General features: G+C 33.4%; 1 protein-coding gene across 3 annotated transcripts; it reads left to right on the top strand.

Moving 5' to 3' along the window:
- The first annotated feature begins 500 nt into the window (after positions 1–500).
- On the top strand, positions 501–27,578 carry LOC138132661 (arylalkylamine N-acetyltransferase 1-like). Of its 3 annotated transcripts, none has more exons than XM_069050255.1 (3): positions 501–653; positions 25,882–26,378; positions 26,898–27,578. In XM_069050255.1, exons 1-3 carry the CDS (start codon positions 651–653, stop codon positions 27,094–27,096), a joined length of 699 nt encoding a protein of 232 aa, XP_068906356.1. In that variant the 5' UTR covers positions 501–650; the 3' UTR covers positions 27,097–27,578. The 3 variants fall into 3 exon arrangements, with proteins under 3 accessions (XP_068906356.1, XP_068906355.1, XP_068906354.1); XM_069050254.1 differs by lacking the exon at positions 501–653 and adding an exon at positions 10,949–11,078; XM_069050253.1 differs by lacking the exon at positions 501–653 and adding an exon at positions 22,801–23,005.
- Positions 27,579–27,947: the final 369 nt, after the last annotated feature.

Here is a 27,947-nt window from a genome sequence, read left to right as displayed (position 1 = left end):
CGAGTATGCGCAACAGTAATGTGGATAAATAGGGGTTCACCATATAAACGGACCGTAAAGGGAAGAGAGATAGTAACCAAGTGTTCATAAGCTTCCTCAGTCGAATTACATATCTCCGGGGAAAACAGAGCCTGGAGCCCGGAGTCGAAGCCGCGCTCCGGATCTGCGAGTACCACAGTGAAAAATCGAACTGCTTCGCCAAAATACTCGATGGCCTCCAGGTTCGACATAAAACTAACTTTAAAATGTTACTTGGAGTGTTTCAATTAGCGATAAAAGCGTTACGTCTGTATATATAGCTTGCAAAATTGCTAATGCATTAGAGCTATTAAAAAGCGCTACGAATAGCTCTTGAACAAAATGAAAACAACCATACGGCTCGTTGACTGTACAAAAATGAATTTTAATGGACACGTCCCTTTTATATAGCAGGATGCTGGCGTAATAGGATCATTTGAAATTGTATTGTAACCCCATATCTGTAAATAAATAATACACGGTTCAAATTGCTGCTTCTGTCAGTGATAACACGACACAGTGCTCTAGTGATAAGATAAATACTATAACAATTTCGTTTTTTATATCACTTTGTGCTCAGTTTCTCCAGAACTGTGTTGGTTGCTTCGGTATTTGCTTCAAACATCATCACTATGGTAAGAATTCTTTGTTATTCTTCTAATCCCGCAGCTCAACTCTTATCACGCAGAAGATAACGGCCCTTGCAATTTAAATATGCAATACAAAATAATCGCGTCTTGACGCTTAATTAAGTAAAATGCCAGCTTCTAATGGCACCTTTTTAGTAGAGCTCCCGGGCGATCAAAAAACTTAGCAAATTTTTGGTGTTCATGAAATTTAATTATCGACAGTTAGATTGCGTAATACATATAATGTTAATCGCGATTAATCTCTACCGAACACACGAAAATAACGAGATAAAGCCAGGTTATTATTTTTGATTTTATCTTCATAATCCAGTTTGTTTAATGATATGTATTACGGTGAGTCTAGCTCTGTGATAAATTAATAATGAAGTGTTTTCGAATGGTCTGTAAAACTCCAAAAATAAATTTTCCGGGAAAACGCCCTTAATCGTCCATTGTAGCTCGAATTATTTTTAGACCTGTTACAATTTTACGACGATTTGAATTGGATTTAAATAAAAATCTCCACAGGCTTCCTCGAATCCAGTTCAGTAATAAGTAATGAAGGTTTCTATTATTGTCAATAGATCTGATATAAAACGCCGAGGTGTTCAACGCAATTGCTAGGTTTCCGTTCTTGTCGACCTCGACTTTAGAGGGCTATAATTTTAAAATAAATAATTTAGTCCGTTTCTTATAGTTTTGTAGTTTTGTTTTAATTTCCCTCGACGCCGACCTTGTGTTTTTTCTTAATTCCAAAAGTGATCAAGGTGCGGAGGTGCGTTTCAGATTTGACTAACTGAGATGGAATCGATTTGCAATCCGAACGTTTACTCTTAATTCGGTGGAGAAGGTTCGCCGGAATTTAAAGTTCTCCCGGGAGTTTACGTTAGAGATTTGGGCTGAATTTAAAATTTAATTTCGTGTCAAAGTTGGAAGCGTCGGCAGCTGGATGGGTTGCAAAAAGGATAAGCGGCCGAATAGTTCGCTAACTTGAGTTATGAATTTTAAATTAAATTACAGACGACGGATTTTGCATCATAATGTCTCATTTCCCCAAAATTCATTCAAGATGTAATGTTTCACTTTTTCAAGTTCAGAAATACCACAGAGTTTTTCTGAATTTATTTAATGAGATAGCACAGTAGTCCCGTTGCCATATTTTTTCATTTGTACTTCTTGCTTGTAGAATTTTAACCCACTGCTCTATTGTAATAACACTTGACTCCTTAACATGTGAAAATAAGTGGAACAAATGTGATAATTCCGTTACTATTAATTTCGCTTGATGTATGGACGGTTATTATTAGTAACCACTTGTTTACTCGCCGGTCGTGCATTGGACGTTATTTTGAAATAATTTTATTTAAGACGCAGATCAACAACAACAACAAAAAAATCAATCAAAGTACATACATATATTATAAGTTATAACATCCTGCGGGCCATATTATCCACAGTCGGGACAGTGACCATCTGTCGTTCCAAATGTAATGGAATACGTGTACGCTAGGTCATGGGAGCAATAGCAAGATCCCGAATGAGGCGCAATATCCTGTGGGAACATTCCCAGAATCGTCCGAGCAATGCAACTGTCGTGTGGAATCCTACGTAAATAAGTATGCAGAATATTAAACGGCAATCCCGCCGATCGTGAATGACATAATTCCCTTTCTAATCCCTCACATGTTATTAAATTATAGACTTGAAGTAACAAAGTAATTGTCTGGTGCGATAAATCAACGCTGCGACAATTTAGGTACGACTGTGTCGGTGGAATTCCTGTTTAATGTCCTGTTCATCAACCGTCACCGGGTTTAATTTTATTGCATCCTTCTCATATAGTCGACCATCAAATTAAATTGCAGGATTCAAGTACGAAATAAAGCAGGAGCGAATTGTAATCAGAACTGACACCCGCGTTTGACATTCCTTTATTTAGTTTCATTGCGCACCTTCGGTTTTTATGTCCGGGTAATGTTTCATGAGAAAGAGAATTGCGATATGCATTTCAATGCTAAACTCAGGATATTGTTACAAAGGTTAGACTAGAATCGGGTCAAAATGCTCGCGTTTCGTTCAGCGACGCATTTAAATGGGACAGGGCCGCATTTGGTCTGGGCAACACGAAAAATATTGCGGCGGTTTTATAAACTTACTGTCTGTACTCAGTTATTGATGGGTTGAAAATTTGGTGGTTTATTTTAGCGCAATTTCAAGCTCAGATGATGGTCTGCAGTGGTGCTGTCAAGTCTTTATCTCCTGTTTTATATTAGTGTATAAAAGCATTCCTGAGGCAATCCTTTAGATATAAAACTTTTAAGATGTGGTCTATAAACTATATACTTGCATATAAAAAATGGATAATTATGTCAGAATACTTATTTATTACAAATAATATTACTTTTAGCTGCTAAGAAGAGATTCTGGTAAAGTAAACAAAAATATTTTCACATTTACGATTTGAAAACATGATTTTAAAAAAGTTGCTGCTCGGGTTCTTTTATAACCTTATGAGAGCTTTTTTGAAATAAGTTGTTTGAGGTTGCTGAAGCTGCCTGAAATTCTCATTATATTGGCTCACACAGATTGCTAAATCTAGAACACAACACACTAAAAGTACATCTTTTAACTGTCGTTGAATCTTTTAATTGTGTACACCACTGATATAGTGATTCACTTCCAAAATATAGTGTCACGTGGACCCATTACCTCTGGCGTACCAATGACATAATCTTGTAAAAAAAATCAAAATTCGTTCTTTGAGATAGATTGCATTGAAAGATTTTGCAGTATGTATAATGAAACAAACTTCATTTTACATTTTTAAAAGCGTTCATCGTCTAGTTAAAAATATACAGTGTGGAAACTACTTATGGAATAAATTCAGTAATTTCAAAACTAATGACGTTTGTCGTTATTAAAGTTGCCGATAATTAAAATCGTGATTAAAGTAAACATAAAACGATATAGATTTATGCAATTATAACCTGCGAGAAAGAGATGAATTCGTCACCAAGGTAATTAGAGTCATGGGTAAATTTAATAAGGGTGTCGTGATACGGCTCATAGTGTTTATTTTAAGTTGCTTTACTTGTTCATGACACTTTTTTAAATGACAATTGACACTTTTTTTTCACTTTCTGATAGACCTTCCTACTCCTTCGTCAAAACATTTGGTACCTTACATAACAATTTTTTTGAGAAAATGACAAATTTTATTTCAAAAATGTAATTTAATTTTTTATATAATTTCTGTTTTCTATGTCTTATTTAAAATCGCGGGTTTATTTTAATAGATCAAACAATTTAGAAGACTTACAGTGGATGATTTACATCTAGTTACCTTTGCATTACCCTTGTAAAAATACGAAATGCCGCTTTACAAAAAAAAGAAAGCCTAACCCCAAAATATATATCCAAATTCCAAATAAACTAATTTTCTCAAAAAAATTGTTATGTAAGGTAGCTTTTTTTTTTCATTTATCGTTTAAGTAGTAGGAAGGTGTATCAGAAAAAGAAGAAAAAAGTGCGGGTTGTCATTTAAAAAAAATACTGTGACGTCATAGATCAAAAATGGATGACGTCATATAACAAGTGAAGCAACTTAAAATAAACATTACGAGAAATAAAAATCGACCTGTTTGAGCGTTTTCGACAAATGTCATTAGTTTTGAAATTATGTACTGAATTTATTCCATAAGTAGTTTCCACACTGTATATTTGATGGAACTAGCCATAAAAAATATACTATTTTCTAAATTGCTTCTCAAACAATGTTGAAATCTTTCAGTGGTTTGATTAGAATTTAAATATCGGAAATCTCAATCTTGGTCTAGGCAACAAATGGTAATCAGCGGTTGTTTCAATTGAATCTTCCAAAAGTACTTTGTTACGTAGTAAGATGAAGCATGGCCGTGATGCAAGACAATCTCACCTTTTCCCCTGCACTTCTGTAATGCAATTGACTAGGTTTAATCGTCTTCCGCAGACCAGTTTTTTTTTTTTTTTAATTTAAAATTATTTCCTTTTGTACCATCCGACGCATTGTTGCTTTTGAGTTAAATGATATTATGAAGCACTCAATGACATCAGCTTCTTGGAATTCTGTAGAAGATTTGGTTGTCATGTTCTTGGAGCAAAGACTATATTTTCTTCAGTAACAGTAATGTTTTCTTCATGTTCAGTGAGAGCAATAAATTTTGGTCGTTAATGTCAGTTTAACATTTCAACGTATTTACGTCACACATTAAATTTTTTCCTTGATTGACTATGTCCAGTGTCAACAAAATGTCTATAATTCATTGAATTTTATGAGAACTATCTAATATCCAAAACCCATTTCATATATTTAATAAAGGAACCACCTATTTCATTACTTTATATTGGGTGATTCAAAATGATTTTGGATAAGTATGGCAACTATGTACAAAAATTTATGTGGAAACTGTTTGGGTAGGATAGAGCTGACATTTCTTTGACAGTTCATAGTCGGTAGTTTTGAAAATTGTCAACTTAATGTTAAAAAAAATCAAATGCACGCATATGAAATGTCATATAAATGTCAACTTTACCCCACTCACACAGGTGCCACATAAATTTTCGTACATAGTTGCCATATTTATTCACAATCATTTTGAATCACTCAATATTTCATTTCATCAATCGAATTTGACAAAGAGAATACAGGCTGTTTGATGAAAAACGCCTCAATCCATAACTTTGTTATTTATTACCCGATTTCAATGAACAAAAAAATCAAAGATATGGTTTTTCAAGCGCTACAAAACAGTCATAAAATGTTTTTTTTTTGGCGTTATCTTTAATAGCTAACGATAGTCAACTTTTTTTTTAAATGGACACATGTAGTTTTTTTGGCTCAGTCTGGTAAAGTTTTTTTTTTCTGAATCTAATGATGTATTAAAAGTTATCATTTGGTCCATAGTTAACTGAAAAAAAAAAAAAAATTTTTTTTGTGGTTCAGCTTAATATAAAATTTTTAAGAGTGCCGTGAAAAACAATCGGAATACAAAGTACGATAAACGTCATCTAAACGTCAGCTTAGAAGTTTTCATCTGCTTTTTTAACATTTTTTTATGTAAGTATAAAATAACATTGTCAGTCATGCAGGATAGCAGTCATTTGACTATTATTTTATGTTCGAGTGTAATAAAAATCGTAATTAGTCAAAAACAAAAATAATAATTATTATTATTTATGTTTTCCAAGAAAATAATAATAAAACTCTTCAAGATTGCACCTGAAAATATTTAAACTCACACTTGACATTTGTTGCTATTTGTATTCCAATTGTTTTTCACGGCACACTTGAAAATTTCATAATAAACTGAAACACAATTAAAAATTGTTTTATTTTTTTTTCAGTCAGCTATGGACCAAACGATAACTTTTAATACATCGTTAGATTCAAAAAAAAAAACTTTATCAGACTGAGCCTAAAAAACTACATGTGTCGATTAAAAAAAAAAAGTTGACTATCGTAAGTTACTGAAAATAACGCCAAAAATAATTATTTTATGCCTACTTCGTAGCGCATGAAAAACCATATCTTCTGTTTTTTTGTTCATTGAAATCGGATAATAAATAAAAAAGTTATGGGTTGAGGCGTTTTTTATCAAACAGCCTGTATAATCACATAGCGTCATACAACATGATACCGGTTATGTTGTTTGACAATCTGTTAAATAATTCCATAGTTGAAACTGATATTTCAGTTGGCAGATATTTTCAGTTATAATCTTCCTGGTGCATGAGTTATTTTCGATTTTTTTTCCGATGACTAGAAAGAGAGAAAAAAATCATGGAAACTAACTGCCGTGCACGTGCGAAATTCTACAAAAAAATCACACGCCAACACCAATTAATTGCTTGAGGAAATGTAAAGTCGAGTTCATTACTACCCGTACACTAAATAAAAAGCACCTAAGGTTAACAGAGCTATCTTTGGTATTTTCTCCTTTACATGGTTGGCAGCGTTGATCTTTGTCTCCAAGGACATTCAGTCAATATTTATGTGTTTGAGAGTTACTGCAATTACATCTACACGCTCTAGTTAGGTATTGTTGCGTTTTATAATAATAATTCTTTCGATTTCATGTTAGCTCAATGTTATTTGTCGTTTTTGACATTTGATGCTTTGATAGATTTGTACCCAAAACACAACTTACACCACTCAATTTTGTAAAATTTACGCTAAGTAAACGGTTGGTAATGACACCAGATATACAGCGTGTCCCAGAACTGCTTCCCTATAGAAAAAAGGAAGTGCTTGTGTAAATGTGATAATCTGAATTTTAAAGGAAAAAAGTCCTATCTCAAGCGATAAATCGAGAAAGGGCACCTAAACTTGACCAATCAGAGGTAAGGAACATCAAGGTATAATAGGATGACCGCCTGTCTTCTATGGGGAGGCAGTTCTGGAACAGGCTATATGTACATATTTATGAATAAAGCTGAACGTTTAATACAGGCATGCGATTTTCGATTATAATTTCCCTAGAAAGTTACTAATCTTGATTTTTAGGACTGACCATGAGATAATTTTGTAATACAATCACAATATGTATTTAATAAGACTCTAACTAAGACTTAACTAAGAATGATAAAAAAATAGTGCCATTTAGACATTATGCCTTGATTGTCACTGATACCGTCCTGTAAAAAATTCTAAACTTTATCTTTCTACAGGGTCTCTATAAATGATTGTCTGGTCAAGCCAGCCTTGGAAAAAAATTTTACTGTTCCGCTTTTTTGAAACCGATGCCAAATTCTAGTTCGTTTTCACGGTCACTTTTGACATTAGTGACTGACGTTTCGTTTGCGCTTGTCAGTCGAGTTTTGGTTCCTTATATTCGTTTTATCGCAGTTAATCACAGTTAAAATACACCAAAAATCAGTATTTTTCAATAAAAATTGCAAGTACGTCCGCTTTTAGAGGTAAATACACTGGCAAAATTTGTGAGGTTATGCTTTAATGTTTTATGTTTTATTTTAGCTTTATTTTCTTTACAATGGTTTATTCTGTTGAACAGAACACGTTCATTGTTGTTTTTTACTTTCGAAATGGAAGGTTTAGTAATGGGGAATTATCTGTTTGTAAAAATGAATTCCATCAAAATATCTGAACAACATTGTGAACAGATTTTTAACAATCAGAACAATTAGCAAGGGTAAATCATTAGGACGAGCACCAGTATCTGATGAAATACTCGAGGATTTGAAAGAAATGGTGGAAAAGACCCTACAGATATCCATAGCCTGTTTATCTCAACAATCTGGTGTACCACGATGCACTTATCACAAAATCATTAAAACCCTTAACTAAGAAATGCTGCAAAATATTTTTGAAAATAAATGAAGAATTGTCAAGTGTTTAGAAGTTAATGGGGGACATTCTCAATCTATTTTATAAAAAAATACCTATTTGTTATCGTTATTTAGTGTTGTAAATTATGTTGTTCAATACATTTGATTTTATTGAAAAACTAGTAAGACTTATTTGTTATGAAAAACACTGTTATTTATATTGGAAGAAAAAATGGGAGTCAATACCATATTCGACAATTCAGTCTAGGTCGTATTTACCACTAGCATAAAACAAGAAATGTGAAAGCACTAAAGCAGACAAAAAGGCAGTACCAAGTATTGTATTGTGGTATACGGGGACAAGGTGTTCTCAATATTTATCTCTATCTGTTTGGATTTGTTCTCATACCAATTCCTGTACAGTGTGTGGCGGTACGATGGGGGCAATAATTGTTCCCCTGTTGGTGTTGATATTAAATAATAAATACATTAATGTTAGCAAGAGTAAAGCACAGTTGAAACTTGTCTCTGGTTAAAAGCCAACAACCTAACCTGAAAATGTGACATTCATTAATTGCCGAACAAAGCGGCACATTCAAAATTTGACAACTTTCCATGGCTGGCTGGACCCGACAATCATTTATAGAGACCCTGTACTTTGTTTTCATTATCTCCTGTATATAAAAACCGCAATTTATTAAGTTCTTGACAAAACATTAATTGTTGATGGAATTTTTTTTTAATAATTGTATGCCGAGAATGAAATACCGGTAGTGGTTGTGGATTCATAGTAGGACCGAAATTCCCGAATTACTAAATTTTACGACAACAAATGATTAATCCTACCGACATTTCTTTAATATTTTTATTTACGAGTACAGAGCCACAAATATGAATCCGGCCCTGAAGCAGACGCACTGTTATGTAAAAGAACTTGTTTATTTCGTGTTTATTAGAAAACAAGTATGTTCACAATTAAATTTTCTAATTAATCTTAGAAATGATGCGGCGCTTAATTAAATACGTCCATTCGAAAAACCTCACGATGACTCGCGCAGACTTCGCACTTCTGCGAACCGAACACACTTATTGAACAATCATTAACTTGTTTTCCTAATTAAGCATTTTTCACCGTTCTGTGAACTCTTCTGATTGAATCATTCGTTTCTCTACGAATCACAATCAGTGGTGGATTCGAACACAATTAGACGCTCATTTCGGGATATGACGTCGGCGTCGCCGGCGTCTTCACGATAACAACCGTGACTATGGTAACGCAGACAATCTTACGGCAACATGAGACTTTGTACTTGTGTAACTACATGTCAACAAAAGCTTGTTTTTGCTCTGCAGCTTATTGTGAAACTTTGAGCTTTCATATTGGGCTCGCGAAATGTTAATTAATCACGAGCTTTTGTGTACGTACGTACGAAACGAGCAAAGCTCGAGCTTTATTTGTTGATGGTGATTACTGTGCTGCATCACCATTACACGGCAATGAATGTCAATTCATATAAAATCAATATCGTTTATTGCGGATTTAATTGGAATTTGGTACATCGTTTCGAGCTCACTGATGTAAATTTTCTTCAAAGTTGGTAATTTTCATCGCTTCTAAACAATGTAAAGCTTCATTATTCATGAAGCTTAATATACATGTACATACAAAATTGTGTAGTAGTGAAGATAAAAGCAATATTCCCAACTGAAATAATTTTTGTGTTCATTGATGTTAATTTTTATCAATCTTATTATTATCATCCAAGCAATATTGGAAAATGAGTGAAAAAAGACAGAGACAGACTACAGTTACTACCACGGCATTGACACACAATAGAAAATGTCCTGGATGTACTGGAAATCATTAAATAGCTTTAGAAGCATCATAAATTTCAACAAGCAATTTTAATAAGCTAAGTGGAACAATCCGAGCAAGGTAATCAATAAGAGTACAAAGCGTTCCTTTCACTCCTTTTGTTAGAGCAAGATAAACGTGTGTACTTATTATTTTCCTCATTTATTGGAGGCGCAGAACCCCTACGAGATTAGATTTTTATGAGTATGCGAAAATTGAGTTTGGCGTTTTTTGAGAGGCTGAAAGATGACCCAGAAAATTCGCAAAAAGATTTTGAAGTTGATTAAAAAAAAATGCATTTGAATTAATGTCTAAAAACGTTTTCGTTGCAGCCTGAAATGCCAAGGTGTTGTTGAAAAACTCGACAGGATGTGGACATTTTTCTAAAAATTTTTATCCACTAAATTCCTTCGCTGACCATTATTTCAAGATCAAATCATTTAAAAATTAATGTTCAATTGAAAGGTGAATATTTTCTGAATTGCGCATTAAAATTTTGATTGCTTCGTGTTCTGTAAACAATTGTCCAGGGCGCCAGTTGAAAATGCAAATATGTATAACTGCATGGACCGGTTCTTTCGTGTTTTATTTTGGTTTTATTGTTTCTAAAATCGGTATTATTGTGTCAATAAAAGTATTATGTTTATTCAAGAACTTACAATTTCAGTGATTTATAAAATACTTAATGGGTACAAATAATTTGTACTAAAAATTTAGTGCTCATAAGGTCTGGAAATACCAAAATTAGTTACCACCATAATGTTGCAGTCACAAACAAGTTGTTATAGTCAGAGACTACATATAGGGAGAGATAATTTTGCGAACAAACTGGTTTACAACGTGTAGGTGGCAGACCCCATTCTAATCTAAAGTAATGAACACAGTTTATTTGAGTTTTTTTGTAAAATAATTTAATTCTAAGAAATACTTTATGTTTGTACTTCACACTCTTATGTGAGTGAGACTGTATGTAATAAACGTTATTGTAAAACAATTACACCTACTGCGAATACATAATTAACTTCTATCTATACAATACTGATTATATTTTTGTCGTGAACGTACTTTGAATAATAATAGTATTTAGTACATACACAACGAAGTCCATTGTACGGTGGAAAATATGCTTATCATGAACATTATAAATTCTTTATGATGGAGATAAAAATTTAAATATCAATGAAAAGTGGCTGACCCGCTGAGAAAAAGAATGAAAAGTAATTGGTTTTACCATGAGTTCTTGTGCCAAAAGTGTAAGTTTAAAATGTGTATTAATATTTGTTGTTTCTAAGGGTCTGATAATAGTAGTTTATTTAACGAGTTCGTGTGTAAATTGGCCTTTTTTTGGCATGAGTGCGCCAGTTTAAAACGCGAGTGAAACGAGCGTTTTAAAGGCCCACGAGTGCCAAAAAAGGCCAATTTATACAAGAACGAGTTGAATACAACGTTTTTTTGTTCGACGAGCCCCTTAAAGGCTCTAAATCACTTAAAATCTTCAAAATTAGCTTGACGTTTCGTTTTGACAAGTTGTCAAATTTATCAAAATCCGTTCACACAGGAGAAAATTCTCAAATTCTGACAGTGTCGAACAAAAAAATTAGTTTCAGTGTTTGTGATCACTCTTTTTAATCACTGTTTAAAATATTAAGTACATATTTTTGTCAAAAAATGGAATATAATCATGGGAATAGTTATTTTCATATGAGTAGCGCTGTCACATTACTTTTTAGGTATGAGTCCGAAATTTGAAGCACGAAGCGTCAGTCGAGTGATGCAAAACTGCCGAATACCTGAAAAGTGACAGCTCACGAATATTGAATAACGCTTTTCATGTTCGTTTGGGCAAAGTCTTAAAAAACATTAATTTGTTGTAAATTTTGAGATTATCTTTGACAGATGTCAAGTTAGATAGTATAACCGGGAAAGTTTATACATACAGGTGTGCCAGAACTCGCTCCCCAGAGAAAACTGACCAATGCCGACGACAATCTAGATCCCAAGAATGCAAACGAAGAAAAATTAATGGCTTGCATAACATAGTTGTGAGACGTCTAAGATACACCAATTCCAGACAGGGAACTCCAGGTGTTAATGTGAATAGAATCGGTTGCTAAGCGTATATTAATACATTGTCAGAATAACATTAACATGTTAGGTTAAAGCAGATGTCATTCAAAAGGTCACATTCGCCATCGATCACATTAATCTAAAGTAGCCACCATTCATTCATAAAATCATTGCTGCAATGCTCTTGAAAATAGAGCATGTGGATTTTTTTCATTTCCACATTCTGGAGAGAGCACGGTTGACCACGACGGCGGCACTAAAGCGATTTGATTGAAATTTTGACATTGACGTTTCTCAAGAGTTTCATAGCCGATCAATTTATTGAAAATGTTATAAAATATGCAACCTACCAACAATTACGGGAAATAGACCTGGATGGCTTAAAACGCTTTGATTGGTTGAAATAAAATACCGTTCAAGATAGAAACATTTTTCACTGGGATTATTTATTTGTCCTTTTATGAAGATTTCTCCTCTTTTCTCTGGGGAGTGAGTTCTGGAACAGTCTGTATATTTAGTTCATACCACTTTCCCCGTTTCAGGAAACGAACACGAAAAATGTTTTTCTAAATGGTTGAAATTTGAATTTATATATTCAAAAATGTTGAAAACGTGCTTGTGTTAATATTTTTAGTTTAGTCTTAACGTATTTTGAATAAAATTCAAAAGTTAACAATGATAATACTGATAAGAAATTAACATAGGTAGGTACGTGTATTTGGCTAGGGATTTTATAAAAAAATAAAATGCTCTTCAGACTTTTTTGAAATTTGATAACATTGATAATTTAGTAACATTATCGAAAAGAAATGGAAAATAAATTTGCAATCAACATTTATTTACTCAAGTTGTTATTCAATTGATTAGCGTTATCTCTAAATTCAATTAAGTTAGAGGTTTTGATAATAGCCGTGTTAGCAACAGGTGATAACACATTTGTGGTTAGTCTCCAACTCAGATCAATGTGGCTTATATTTTCAATTATTTTTACTTTATGGTTTATTGATGTTATTGCAATAATTCTAAGAAAAACAACAACGAACAGTTTAGCCGGTAGATAATTTATTACATAAATATTTGAAGTTTTTTATTCTTTTGTAAACTCGTTCCAAATTCATTTTAAATCAGAACAAAAAGAATAATATGATGGCTTTCGCGGGATTACCTATAATTAATGACGGGTACAAAAAGAAGGTTTCAGAGAGGTTCGTACCCAAAGCTTTTATCAATTCTGCATCTGGCTCTGTCTGAAGTCTGTTTTGTTACAACATTATTATAAAAGAATTTCAGGAGTGGTAAAAAACGTGTTTGAAAAGAGACAGTAATTAAATTAGCATACATTACAACTTAAAAAATTACATTAATTATAATGCTATTCGATAATAGCATGTGTAAAAAAAGAATTATTTATCGAACACGTGTATAAACCACCATTTTTTTACGAGGGGGAGGAAGTTTACACAAACGAACGTAGCAAGTGTTGTCAATGTTGTCATCTCACGCGTAAAAAAATGGTTCATAACTACTCAAGTTGCATAATTTACATTTTTTTTCAACATTATTGTTTAACAAAAAAATTAATTACGAATTTTTTTACCGCTATTGAGTAATTGAGACAACCAGCTAAAAGCTGTCACCATATTTTACCAGAAATTTATTTTGCGTTTCAAGTCCAATTGTACTAAAATGTAAAATAAAGTTCTCTAAACTGTGAAACAAAGTGGTTTATTTCACTTGTAAAACGGTCCTAATTTAGACGCATGATATTGTTTAAATACGAACTTTTTTTAGATAGGTGTAAAATAGTATTTTTTCAATAAGTGCATAAAGTAGTACTTTTTTTCACTCATTCCATGAGACAATCAGATACGAGAGACACTTTATGCATGAGTTTCGTTCTACGGCTCCAAAAACATTTATTTATGATAATAATGTAAAAAAGTAATCGTCAAAAAATTAAAAAGCATTAGAAAATCTGCATGTTTTAATGCATTTCTTTCTTTATAATTATGTTTTATGCAGGCAGAATTATGCAGTACAGCTTTTTTCAATTTAATTTAATGACTTTTAATGTTCAATAACTAAACGATAATTACTCAGAATAAATACAACATTTTTATAATAAATAATTTATTGTAAAACGTATTTTTATTGAGTTAATTAGTTGAAAAACTGTGAATTCGGATTTTTTTTTAAATATCTACAATTAGGTTCATAAGTTGGTTGTTAAATTGAATTAAACCAATTATTATAGAATAGTAATTTATTTAACGATACACAAGAACGAGCTGAATACAACATTTTTTTGTTCGACGAGCCCCTTAAAGGCTCCAAATCGCTTAAAATCTTTAAAATTAGCTTGACGTTTCGTTTTGACAAGTGACATTTATCAAAATCCGTTCGCACAGGAGAAAATTCTCAAATTCTGACAGTGTCGAACAAAAAAAGTATAATTTTAAAATCAGGGGTTACATTTTTGTTACTATGTATTAACCTATCCAATAAAAAATGTTTTTTTAATAAAATTATTCATTATTATCTTTGACGTGTGATCGGTTGGTAATTCTGTGAAGTCAACTGTTTTCTTTGAAGAAAATAAACTCGACCTAACTTCTCTAAACTTCCTATATTTATTATCACTAATTTAGTTACGCGTTTTTACGTTAAACAAAATCTAACCCAATTACTTCCTGTTGTTGATCGAAACGGCAGGAAATTTTCTGTCCAGAACTGCATTTGTAACTTTCCGTTCCCTTTACTTTGAAAAATCCACATACCCACCTAACAAGTTCCACTACCTAGCAATTTCGTTACTAATGAGCTACAGGAAACCACCGGGTGGTTTTTCACGTTTCTCAGCACAGTTCCAAGACGTCATTAAATTTTGTGCGTCCACCTAACAGCAAATCTGTAATTTATGATTCTCGCATGATGGCTGGTTAATTCCACAGTCGAGCGACTTTCAGAAAAACAATTTTTTAGTCAGTTGACCGACAACAAAAATCGCTGCTGTTGGTATCTGCGTGACCGCAGAAAAAAAACCGTGAAGAAAGAGATTGTAGAATGAGTGAGTTTCCTAATGCAATTTTTATCACCTGACGCATTCTTAATGTCTACCCATGGAAATGTATATAGGTATCGATTAATAGTAATGAAAAAAATTATAATAAACGGTTCTTACATAAATGGAACAATAGCTAAGAAAATCGAGATTTTTATTGGTGGCGTTGCTCACACCTCTGACACACCCAATTGCAACATGTTGTCCCCTGGGGTAACGAAACACATTTTGCAAATTTTTCCAAGTGTTTCCGTGTTATACGCAAATAGGTGCGTGATTTTGTAGGTGTGGAATTGCAAATCCAGACCAAAATGATCGTTTTCTGGGGGAATTTTCGAAAACAAGACAAAACCACAATCAGCTGATACTTTATCGCCTTCACCTTCGTTAAAATGGCAATGGAGCGATCAAGGACGTGTCAAAAACTGCCTCTTACTCGACAGTCTTGTGGAAGGATGGACGATTTTGTTCGAGTGGCGAATTAATTGTTGTTTATTTATTTATTCATTTATTTAAAATTACGACACGTGTCGCTCGCAAGGCTGAAATTTATGGATCGTAAAAAGAGTAATTCTTTATAATAAGATGGATATCGGTTCGCGCTAATATAATTTGTAAAATAAATTTTAATGATGGGGAAAAATCTTGACGTCAGTCAAAGCGACTTTCTTCGGGCACTCCACGCTAATTTTCTTTTTCCGTTTTGATTCTTCTTCCACGCGTTCAGGAAATTGTTTAAATATTCATTAAAAATTCGATTGTGACTCGGTTTTAAAATTCAAATGGGACAATTAAAAATATACGAATTGCGTCTTACCGCGTTAAAACGTGAAATTCAACCGCAATTTCGAATCAGATCCGAAGGGAATAATAAAAAAGACATCCTGCGTTTAAGCCAATTAAATACAATTATTTTGTGACATAAATGACATAACTCCGGTAATGACATTAATATGAATGATCGCAATTTGTATTTTATAATCGCATTATAATAATTATTTCGTCCTTGCTTACTCTCATTAAAGCTTCAAGTTCACTGTCAGGTACCAGACATTTCAAGAATAAGGTTCTTGCTGAAATTGGTAAAAAGTTGTCTGTTGCGCTAGGTAATGGCCATGGATTTATTTTATTTTTGAACGGTGCGGTAATTGTGCTTGTTGTTCTCCTTAATAATCTCTATTACGCTTAATTTGCGTCAACTTTGACGATTTTTCTCACAATTTTGGATGCGCCTCTCCGCTCGTTTGATTCATTTTACCGAGACTCCATTACCTCCCGAATACCAAAAACCATGATGCAAGTCATAAACTAAAATGTTGATTAAACGAAGACTCAGAACCGGCCTTAGTTGTTCGATGTAGGTCGAGATTTATCTCTTGGATATTGTCGCTCGAAGGTCGTAAACCTTGGGTGGCTCTCGGAATTGAAAATCTCCGACTGGGACTAAAATGCTGTTCAACAAGAGGAATGTCGAGTGCCGTGTTGGAACGACCATCACACCCTTGGCAATCGATGTCCTTGGACTTTAAAAATTAACACCGTAAATTTATGCTCCGCTGACTATTTACATAACAACTTTTTTGACAGCATCAAAAATTTGGTTTTTGAGTGTAATTTGTGAACCATAAGAGACAGGTTAAGTTGAAGGACCATTAGTCATTACATTTAAGATTACAACCTTGCTTACAGCTGTACTGATCTGAACCAAGGCCAGATTGCAGACAGAATGATTGTGAATTAATTTTAAGACACTATGATTTATGCTTTATCACTGCGCATTAACATATTAAGAGAAAATGAATGTAAAAGGACAATTATTATTTTTTTAGGGTCATGTGTTGCTACAATAAAAAAATTGTCAAAAGTGCAACATCTGCGATGGGAGGAACCCTTCTAATGGTAGTGTGACACGATGACAGATTAGCTGATGAAGAAATATTATCTTTAATGTTCATCTTTAACAATTCTTAGCTTCAGTGTCCTAATTAGCAATTCTAGATTCTTTAATTTAACTTAAGACAATTAACCACAACCTTAATTGCCTTGCTGCTGCTATTATTACATATTTTAAATGATAAAATGTGTAGTACTGCAATTTTACTTTTGGAAATTTCAAAATTGCTAAAAAAACTGTAAATGTACAGAGCGTCATGAAAAATGCTGATTTCAGTGTTATTTCGAACATAACTAAATTTAGCTTTAAGGTTTACTTATTCTACAACAAAAGTGGAACTAAAAAAGAATGAGAAGGGTTGAAATTTTTTATACTTGCTATAACTTGATGAAAGGAATTACTTGATTTTTAATCTAATCTGATTAATTGTGAATTGGTTTTGCATTAACATCAAGTGGATCTTAACGTCGTATTGACGATTAACGTGGTTTTGGCATTACTAGGTATTCTAAAACTGATTTTCTACAAAATACAAAGTACACTAATTATTTACAGTGATTCAATTTAGGGAAATTTAGAATGGAAAAAAGTGAGGATACACTGGGAAAGCCAGTTATACACAATTTCATATGAATGTGCATCTAAGCAAGCCATGAAAATCTGATTTTCTGTTGGTAGTAAAGCTAAAGCTAGTGATTTTGACTTTCAAAGTTGCTTGCTCTGCGCGAACCCGATTTGACTAATTTTTCAGTTTTTGTCCATTTTAACATTGCTGATTTCAAAAGCAATGTTACCTCTTTTTACTGATTAAATTGAAGTAATTCTTATTTGTTTTTGTCTTTGTATTTTTACCAAGTAAAGATTTATTGGACATGACCTTCATAAATGCGACTTTTGTAATGTAACTAAATTAAAGGTGCTTTTACAAATGCACAGCTCACTTGATGAACATTTATATGAAATCAATTATATATTAATTTTCCGTTGACCGCTTGTTAATTTCAATATGTATTAATGAATTATTTTGTCTAAAATAATTTTTTCATTAATCAACGATTTTTGCGATTTGACGTTTTGATGATATTTTGATGTATAAACAACCTCGAACATGCATTGTTTGCACTTACCAACACTGTATTTTATAGCTCCATAACTGCACAATTACGAATTTACTTTTTCAAAAGCCGACCTTTTTGGTTATAATTCGCATGTCTTATTTTTCAAAGGTAACTAGGTTTTCTTAGCAACAGTGATTTTTACGTGATATTGAATGTGAATGGAGTTGACGTCTTCTGACACTCTTTGTGGAAAAGTGAATAGAAAGTGTTGAAAAATTTAAAAATGGCCTACCCTGAGGACAAAAAAAAAAGGATGAAGGTATTTTATAAGGTCTCATCTTTATCGAAAAAGATGAAATTGGTTTTGATCTGGATTTAATTTGAAATTTTGTCACAAAAATAAGGTTTGCGGTCAACGAAAAAATGTTGTAATCAACTCGTTTGTTACTGGGCGATTAATAATCTCAACGTAGGTCCCGTCTCAACTATTAAAGGCACTCGTTCGTGCTTTAAACAGTTTCGATTTTTAATCGCCTTCATTAACAAACTAGTTTATTAAATAACTTTTCATTATTTTGCATATTCCGTTATCTTATAAAATGTATTTTAATAATTTTTACTCTGGGAAATTACCATGACATTTTGGTTGGAACACACTGTATCTGTGGTAGTTAATCCTTGTTTTTAATTTATTTTCTGTTTTCACTTGTACGACATTTTCGTGGAAAATCTAATTAGTGACAAATGTCAAAAAGTACTTGCAAAAGATACAAAAAAAAAATAAATATGAATAGAACGATAATGTCTAAAATATTTTTTTCATGATTTAATTAAACTACTTTTTCTAGATTTTGTTTATTTTGTAATTAAATAAAATAAGGAGGGTTTTAAATTTTTTAACAACAGTGTATAGCACTTACGATGAAAGCAACGTGGAAACGAAAGAAATGAAAAAGAAACAACTTTTTATACCTAAGCAAAATATTCAAAACGTGCCCTGTTGGTGAGATCGCAGCTAGCTAGATTTGAAACTTGAACTTAACACTTCAAAAGATGCAGTTCTAGGACTATGCAAAAATTCTACTCTTAAAAATATCGATAGCTGTTTTTTGTTTTCACTAAGCCGCTCTCAGATATGGATTACTTTTTTGACTCATTTAGATGGTTACAGGTAACATTAGAGAAAATCATCGAAGGTAAAATAACAAGACTTAATTTTTTTATCGGATACATTTTTCAATTTCACGAAAACTTTTTGCTTTGACAATTTTACGAGTTAGTTCTGGCTAGGCTCGAGAGCTTTAGCTCGAGGGTTTACACTTTTAATGAAAATGCCCAAATATCAACGAATAAAATTGTCTAAAACAAAAATGTTTAAGTGAAAATTGGGAAATTTATCAGATATAAGTAAGATTAATTCCAGAATACGAACTTTAACGTTAATTATTTATTTATAATACCTACAGTTATTACACACACAATTATTAAAAATAATTTGAGAATCTGACAGGAGTAGCATGCAATTTTAATCACTTTTGACAGATGACAGAGTAGTAGGACGTTTTTATCGCGATAAACATTTTTGATTGGATGAAAGCAAGCGCTCTGATTGGCTGAACACGCACGTTTGATGTATGTGGGAATTAATCAGTTTTATTTTTAAGTTACTGTTTCTCATTTATTCTATTTTAATAATTTTCTTTTGAGAATTTGTATAGGTACCTTTCCTTTTTTTAATCATTTTTGGTGGTTTCTTTGACATATAAATCGGACAATACAATCAAAATAAATCTTAAAAATTCTTTTTTATCGAAGTTTATTTACATATTCACTTCGTACAAACTCACCTTTATGGTTTCCAAAGGTTTTAGAATTAAATATACATATTTTAATAATATTCACTGTCATGATAATAAACCAGATGCATCGAATTTGCACTTTTTTATGGTACAAATTTATTTATATTTTTAGGTTCCGTTTGTAAAATACTCAGGAAAAACCCACCAAATGGTAACATATTATTTTAAAAAATTACCACAATATACAAAAAAAATGTAAATAATACTTTTTTTCTTATTCGTATTAATAGTTATTTATTGTATGAGTGTATTATAAAGCAAATAAAACTTGCGAAAATGTTTTGGCACGAGGCCGCAAGGCTGAGTGTCTAAATTTTCAAGAGTTTTACTTGCCGGTAATCCACGAATGCAATACAATATTTTATCCACAACCAGGTACAAAGAATCACGTTTTTCCTTTATTTTTTTGGAACATTTTTATTTTAGATTTTCAAATGACGTTTGTCATTTTACGATGAATTAATTTATACCAGCAAGTCATGGAACGGTTGCTATGTGCAGAATGTTCTATGTAAAAACTACAGTTTGCTGTTTTCCGTAGAGTTAAATTTTGCAGAAAATTAAAAGTTGACAGGTTAAGTTATGAAGATTGTAGATTTGATGAATCATTTAATTTTAAAATGAAATTAATTAGTTGATAGAATCTTTGTGCATTAATATTAGGCTGCTTTTTATTTACATGCTAAGAACTCTGACAGTGTAGCTTTGTCACTACCATCTCAGTAATCTCATCAACATTATAATCACACTGTAGAGGATATTCTAAAATTGATTATGTACTATAGTAGTCCAAGAATTTTGACGTGCACTTTTACTTCAATAATTACAGGATTGACACCTCTCACTGAGAAAAGAACCACTTAGGCCCGGTATTTCGGTCATGGGTTAAACCAAAAAAAAATGGTTAACTGTTAAATTCCCTGGTTAGGGGTATTTCGGTGTCGGGTTGATTCTAATCAAGGTTAAATTTAACTGGAAAGTTAACCCAGGGGATAGGGGTGGGTTAACCTGCTTTTTCTCGGTTAGACATGCGCATTACTCGTTGTGGTATTAATGGCGTGCCAAAAGTGCACTGCAGAATGATTTATTTTTCTATTTTGCTAAATTTAATATTAAATTAGCACTTAGAACGGCCATTTCGCATTTTGAAGGGGGGTAAAATGATAGTTTGAAAATGGATAGTCGTCGAAGATCCAAAAATTAGAGTTTGATATAAGTATTGTATTTACATTAAAAGGTTAATTGTGAAATTCAATTTAATTTAATTTTACAATAAGTATTACATATTTTTTACAAAAGAATTATTTTTTGTTAGTAAAATATTATTTTATTTAATAGGATGTATCTACGTACATATGTACCTTGTGTTTCAGGGTTTATTAATTTTTATATAAATTCTGATTTTTCCCGAATTGAAAAGAGCTAGATTAATTATTATTTTTATTGTTACATTAATATTTATAATTATTTTCTTGTAATGAAACATTATTCGTTTTTTAATATACATATCTCATCCAAAAGTCGGTATCTGTTGTAAAATTCCATTATAAAAAATAGGTATGTATTTTTGAATAAAAACACTTCACTCTTTAATCAAAACAACTCTACACGTGGGTTAAATACTGTCACAGCCGACGGCAAACGGCATTCTACACCTGTCCGCTACGACATGGCTACGAGTTTTTCAAATATGTCTGCCGAAAGCACTACCAACATTAAGAAAAAGTTGGTTAGATACTTTAACCCGTAACTAAGCACTGAAATACGCATACAAGGTTAAAAATTGGGTTAAAATTTAACCGCGGTTTGTAAACCCAAAAGTTAACCCTGCACTGAAATACTGGGCCTTAGTCCAGCACACACTAACTGGACCCTCAGCCCTCTTTCCAAATACAGAACCGATTTACAAAATTTAAAGACCTATTTCTTTATGTCCGTTAAGTACCTCCTTCATTGTTAAGTTAGCTAACCTTTTAACGATAGGGCCTGCAATAGAACATTATAGTTCTTGGACGACTGTACATATCTTGAGTACATCTAGTGACTCAGTTCAACCAAATTTACAAGAATGAAAAAGAGAACATTCAATAAGAAGAGTTAAACCTTGAATAATAATTTTATAAAAATTTTGTATTTCTTAATAAACAGGTTTTGATAATTTTTATTTTCTAAAGACAATTAATTATCGTGACGGTATGTTCTTTTATGTTCTTTATTTATTTTGTGGTTTCTTTTGTTATATGTACCTATTCAGGAAAAACCAACTAAATAGTTAGTTAATATTAATTAGAAGATGTTAGAAAAGCATAATCACAAATTATAATTGATTTATCAATTTTTTATAACCAGTGTACGTATTATAGGCTTAAGTATCCGTAACTGTAAGGAAGCCATTACACGTTAAATTTATCCGAAGTGATGATTGCCAATAAATTCAGAATTTATTGGGCGAATTTGCAAGTACCTAGGCCTGTGCCCAGGTATAATAAAAATCTATTTTGAGAAATTTACACCTCGGCTGCATCACCGTTAATTAGATAATTCACTTAAATTTCATCCAACAGTCACATAAGACACGGGTCATCTCAAACTTGAAACAGATTAATCAAAATTGAATTACTCAATTAATTTGGTTGCACACACGAGCAGAGAGAGATTGTCGTTATGCAACTGTTACGTTTCAGCGCCACCGGCATTAAATATTATCCAAAAACTGCACCGGAGTTAAAGTTTTCGCGAAGTAAATTTCCACAGGGGGTCGGTGTTACCATAAATTTTCAGCACACGTGTCGGCACATCACGAAAACAAATTACTTATTGGAAACCTGTTAACACTTGAACGAAACATATGCCAGCAGCGGTGCAGCATGCAGTTTGCAGCAGGTTCACATCTAATTGCGTCTCGACGTGTCATCTCATTAGTCGAGATGAAAAATCTCCACGTGAAAATGACAAAAAACAACAACGAAAGCGTGTAACGAGCGTGCGTAGAACTCAATACTGCTTTTCGAGTTGAACAGGGTTCGGGGATATAATATAAAAGTGCTTGCGATGTAAAAGCAGAAGTCGCTGAAACTTTGCCAGTTCCAATCCGGATATTTTCGTGCAGTTGTAAGGATTCTTTCAGTGTTGCGATTATTTACGGTGTGTTTGTGTACAATTAATCGACATGGCGGTCCAAATGCAGCCCAGTTTCATTCTGACCGAGAAGTTTGAAAAGCTCAAGTTCACCGATTTCGTGGTAAATATGAATTTTCCGTTTTGTCCATTCATGTTTACGCCAACTTGATTTTAACATAAACATCGCTATGAAGGACGTCCCAACTTCATTAAACTCGATTCCGTGTTTATTTGAATTGACTCCTGTTAGCAAACAACTCTCTTTTTAAAATTTGTCTAAATCGAACCGAATTGTACTCGCAGTGTGGGTTTCAGCACAGTTTAATAAACATTCGGCGGATGATTCATATTTTCATTCATCAGAACGCCACGATTAATACACTGATTGCTTTTAAATGATTTCTGGGATTTTGAAGCGTTTTCTGCGAAAACTACGTCAAGTCGGTTGATTGGAGGAATCTCCACGAAAGTGCAGAGACAAAAGCTAATGATCGTTTAATTTTTTTAATGAAAGGCGTCACTGATGTGCAAATGACAATGTCGTTAAACAACATCATTAGGAAACTTGCGAGGAAGTTACGCCTCGATTCCCAGCAACATCGAAGAGGTGTCGATTGGTATGGAAATTTTTAGGGTTTTACACCGTTCTGAGATGTAATTAAAGTGCTATTGCTAAAACTGATTCCTCTTCCGATGGCTACGGACGAAATCTAATTAGGTATTTCGATTCGTTTTTATTTTTCCACGTTGGATTCTTTCCATTTTGTTCAGTTCGAAGATATTTTGCTGCTATAAAATACCTCAAAAATGTGCTAATCAATGGAGATGATTTAAACAATTATCACATTTCGCGGTTAAAATATTTACATATTTAATAACTTTAGGTTGCTATATTGTATCCATGGACGATTTATTGCAACATTTGCGTCTACTGTGAAATTTATAAATATTTAAAAAATTATGCAAGGTGATAGACTCAACTTTTGCTTTTGACTAATTTTCATTCAGATAAAAAAAAAGAGTGTGTGCTTAAGACCGCACGACAGACAAAGAAGTGAAAACTTCTATGACGTTCGGAATCAGGAATAAAACGGGCTTGTGATAGCTAAAATACAAAATAAATCTTTAAAAAACTCCGTCTATTGTAGTTGCATATTTTGTTGCACTCCCTTTTGGGTCATTTGACTCATTTGACATATTTAAATCCAATGCTGTTTTTAAAAAATCAATTAGGGGCTTTGATTTTTCTGTCTCAGATCGATATTAAAATTTCCACTCAAAATCTGACTGTTTCTCGCTCGCTCGGCTAAACTCGGCACCCCCGAACTCATTCGAATGAGCCTTTCACCTCGGAGCGTGTGACGTGACGCGTGACGGTGAAACTAATTCACCGCCTGGGAATAATGTGGTGTGCCTAAAGAAGTTTTCACTTCAAAAACTTTCTGATGTGAAAAGACGATTGCGAATTCCAGTATTGTTTAAGTTTGTTACAAAAAATATTTCCAAAAACTGATTCAGTAAACAAAATATTCTTCAAGTTTGGAACATGTTTTTACTGGTATCCAATTTCTTGGAAAGTTTTATCAAAATTAAAAGCCAATACGATTTTTGCAAAAAATAATTAAACCATACAGAAAAGACAATTCAAGGTAAAACCGTTTTTTGTTGAACTTAATTTATTACCTATCACGGGTTTTTATTGTTTCTGACTTTTTTTAATAAAATTTTAATAAATAATGACTAAGTGAACGCAGCCGGAATTGCATAGTTAATTGACTTTTATGCTTAATACATTACCTTTAAAACAATTTGCATTAATCATGTCACCTTTATAAAATGTTTCAATAATTAGATAAATAAATAATTAGATTTTCCGTAAATCACTCAGTAAATGTTTAATTATCTAATAATTCAATATTTAAATTTTTTTCAACAAATTCTTTTCGATTTTTTTTTCATATTTTTAAGAATTTGTTTGTTTCACAAATCATTTCAGAAACGAAGTACACGTCAGTGACTATCACCTATACACTTAATTTAAAAAGTCATTGGCAATATGCAATGAAGTAATCAAATAAATTCGTATAAACATTTGTCCCACTGGAAGTGACATTGAAAAGAGACGAATGAAAAACAAATACTTCATAATATGTTAAATATGGAAATAATGGAATGACACTCGTTCAACAAAAAATTGTTATTTTTATTTTTTGAATAATTCAGAATTGTCTGATGTCTGACAAAACGAATGCTTCAACTGTGACAAGAATTAGTTGTGTGGTCGTGTACACCTCTTACGTGTCAATAAAAACCACCAAGGTTGTGGAATCAATGCAACAAGTTGATTCTGCGATGATTTGTTGACCTTGTTGGATATTAGCTGAGTAAAGTAGAACGCCTGCAGATCTGTTGATTTTTTCGACTCCTCCGTTTTCTTTGCAACTATTGTATTCAATCCTCATTACGTAATGATAGTAAAGCTGTTACGCATATGGAATAAAAATTACCATTTACTTGTAAAAAAAATATCCTCAACAAATCTTCCATCGCATGTTAATAATTAAATTTGTCGAATGCCCACGTGTTTATTTATACAGCTTGTTTGTTTGCCTCGCCGTAAATTCAAATGATGCTAAAAGCCCTTCACAAAGGTATTTGTTTATTGACTGTTGTGCTTCCTGGAATTCTAATTAATGCCGAACAATGCTAACACTTGAACAATATCGACTGCACTGTTGCAAGTGCATCTAGTTTATAGACAAAAAACTGAGCTGTAGAATGTCTTATCGATTTTATGTTAACTACATTGCAAAAAGTATCCACTTTGAGAGCGTCCTTAGAGTTAGCTACTTCGAGCTGTTTCCATGGAAATATTCTGTTAAAAGAGCGGAGCTTTGAAAAAGCTCGCCCGGCAGACGACTGGAGCAATAATTCATCAGCGAGTCGTTTCTCCTCCACGGCCGAGCCATTCTGGTAATGCTTTATTGTTGTTTATAGTCAGTCGATTCCGTGTCTACGCCCTCTACACCTTCCACCCCCTGCAGTCCACCTGCTGAACCCTACTCAATCGAGTTGGTCAAAGACAGCGACAGAGAAGAACTGCTCCAGTTCCTCCGCACATTCTTCATCAGGGATGAACCCATCAACGACAGCATCGGCCTGCTCGACGGCAGGGCCACCTGCTCCGAGCTCGAGGACTACTCGCTGAAAGAACTCGACAACGGCATCAACCTGAAAGCCGTCTCCAACGGCAAAATAATTGGGGTGTGCCTCAACGGGATCCTCGAGAGAGGCTACGTCGACGAGATCGAGGAGGTGAACTGCAACGACAAGAAATTCGCCAAGATTCTGAAATTGCTGGACCACGTGGCGGTGGAGTCGAAAATCTTTTCGCACTTCCCCGACGTCGACAAGGCGATGACTGTCAAGATCCTGTCGGTGGACAGTTCGCTGAGAGGGCGCGGGATCGCAAAGGACCTGATGAACAGGACGAGGTAAGGAGGAAACGCACTTCCTGTCCCCGTTTGTAATTCGGTGTTTAGAAAAACAAACAGTTGGCGCCGAGCCAAAAGAAAGAGAGCGCAGATGGGTCAAGGTCTGCATTAATCTTAAGGTAAAGGTCGTGGTTTTTCAGCGGTTTTCTCGGGGAAATTAATTTTCCGCACGCGAATTTGCTTTTACGCCACCCCAACCTACATAACTCGGATCTCGTTCGGGTCTTTTTGTCAACCCTCCATTTCATTTCTGCCGATGATTGGAGGGATGATGGAGACGACTGGAAAACACCCGCAGGAATATTCAATTGCTCGCTCCCCCTTCAAGAAAATGTCTTGTTTTGACCTGACCTTAAACTGGATTTCGACAGCTCCCGCTTTTATATTCGTACAATTAAATTAATTCGACTTTTGCGGTTCTAGATGAAACCAATAATTGCTCTGTCTGTAATTTTCCGCGAAGCCATTGGCTTTTATTGTTGCATTTTACGATCTGTTCGATAATTGATTTTTTTGCAGAGACCTTGCCCGAGAGCTGGGCTGTGGTATAATGACCGCGGATTGCACGAGTCACTTTACTGCGAGAGCTTTGAAAAAGCTCGGCTTCGAATGCATATACTCTCTGAAGTATGAAGACTACAAGGTCAACGGAGAAGTTGTGTTCACCCCGGCTACTCCTCACGCTGCTGTGACCGTCTACACCCAAAGAATAGCATAATCCGGACCTAGATCCGAAAGTGTGCCACAAGCACTCGTTTCAGTTTTTCACAAATCGCACAACCATTAGCTTTACGTCGGTGTCTGTGGGACAATTTTCAGTTTACGTTTGTTGAATGTTACATCGATGTCGTAAATTTTATGGCCTCTCTACTTCTTGGAAAGCATTCCCCCAATTTTCACGGATACATTTCACTAATCGGTTTTCCGTTTATTCGATGTAACCAGTGTCCTCTAGTTGTAATGTTAGCTTCGGAAAAAAAAACGATATTTACAGGTGATAAAATTATCTAACTAGCGTAGATGATTGTGTATTTTTGATGTATTCGTTTTGGAATACAAGGGTTAGGTTTGTTTGTTCCCTTTGTAAAAAACTGTTTTATTTGTTTAACAATAAATTTGTATGTTTACATGGATTTGCTCATTATGGAAAAATGTATGAGATAGGTACAAAGTGTATTTTAAAATAAAAAATACAAAGTACAGCTTGACTTTATTTTATTGTGTTGTTTCGGTCATTTCAGGTGGAGATACACAAGTGGGGTATCAATTTTATGTGACTGGGGTCAACAACACTGTTTCTATTTATTTAAAATATGGTTATGTAGCATAGCTTGTTGTCATGTGTTGCGTAAGAATTATCAATTCATGCGAACGTTGTAATACGTGTAAGCAATTTCCTGATGCAATACTTATACAGTAAATTGAAAAGCATTCGATAAGACATCGGTAACATCGTAACAATTTATACACTTTTTATCGGTAAATTTGCACCATCATAGAATCAATTTTTACTTGTCAAAGGAGACAATAGTCATCGGGAGTTAGTTGAAGATCTAAGTTTTTTGAATG

This window comes from Tenebrio molitor, chromosome 6 (assembly GCF_963966145.1).
Source record: "Tenebrio molitor chromosome 6, icTenMoli1.1, whole genome shotgun sequence".
Classification (NCBI taxonomy): domain Eukaryota; kingdom Metazoa; phylum Arthropoda; class Insecta; order Coleoptera; family Tenebrionidae; genus Tenebrio; species Tenebrio molitor.
The sequence above is the reverse complement of the archived record's forward strand: the minus strand, read 5'-3'. Positions and strand labels throughout refer to the sequence as shown.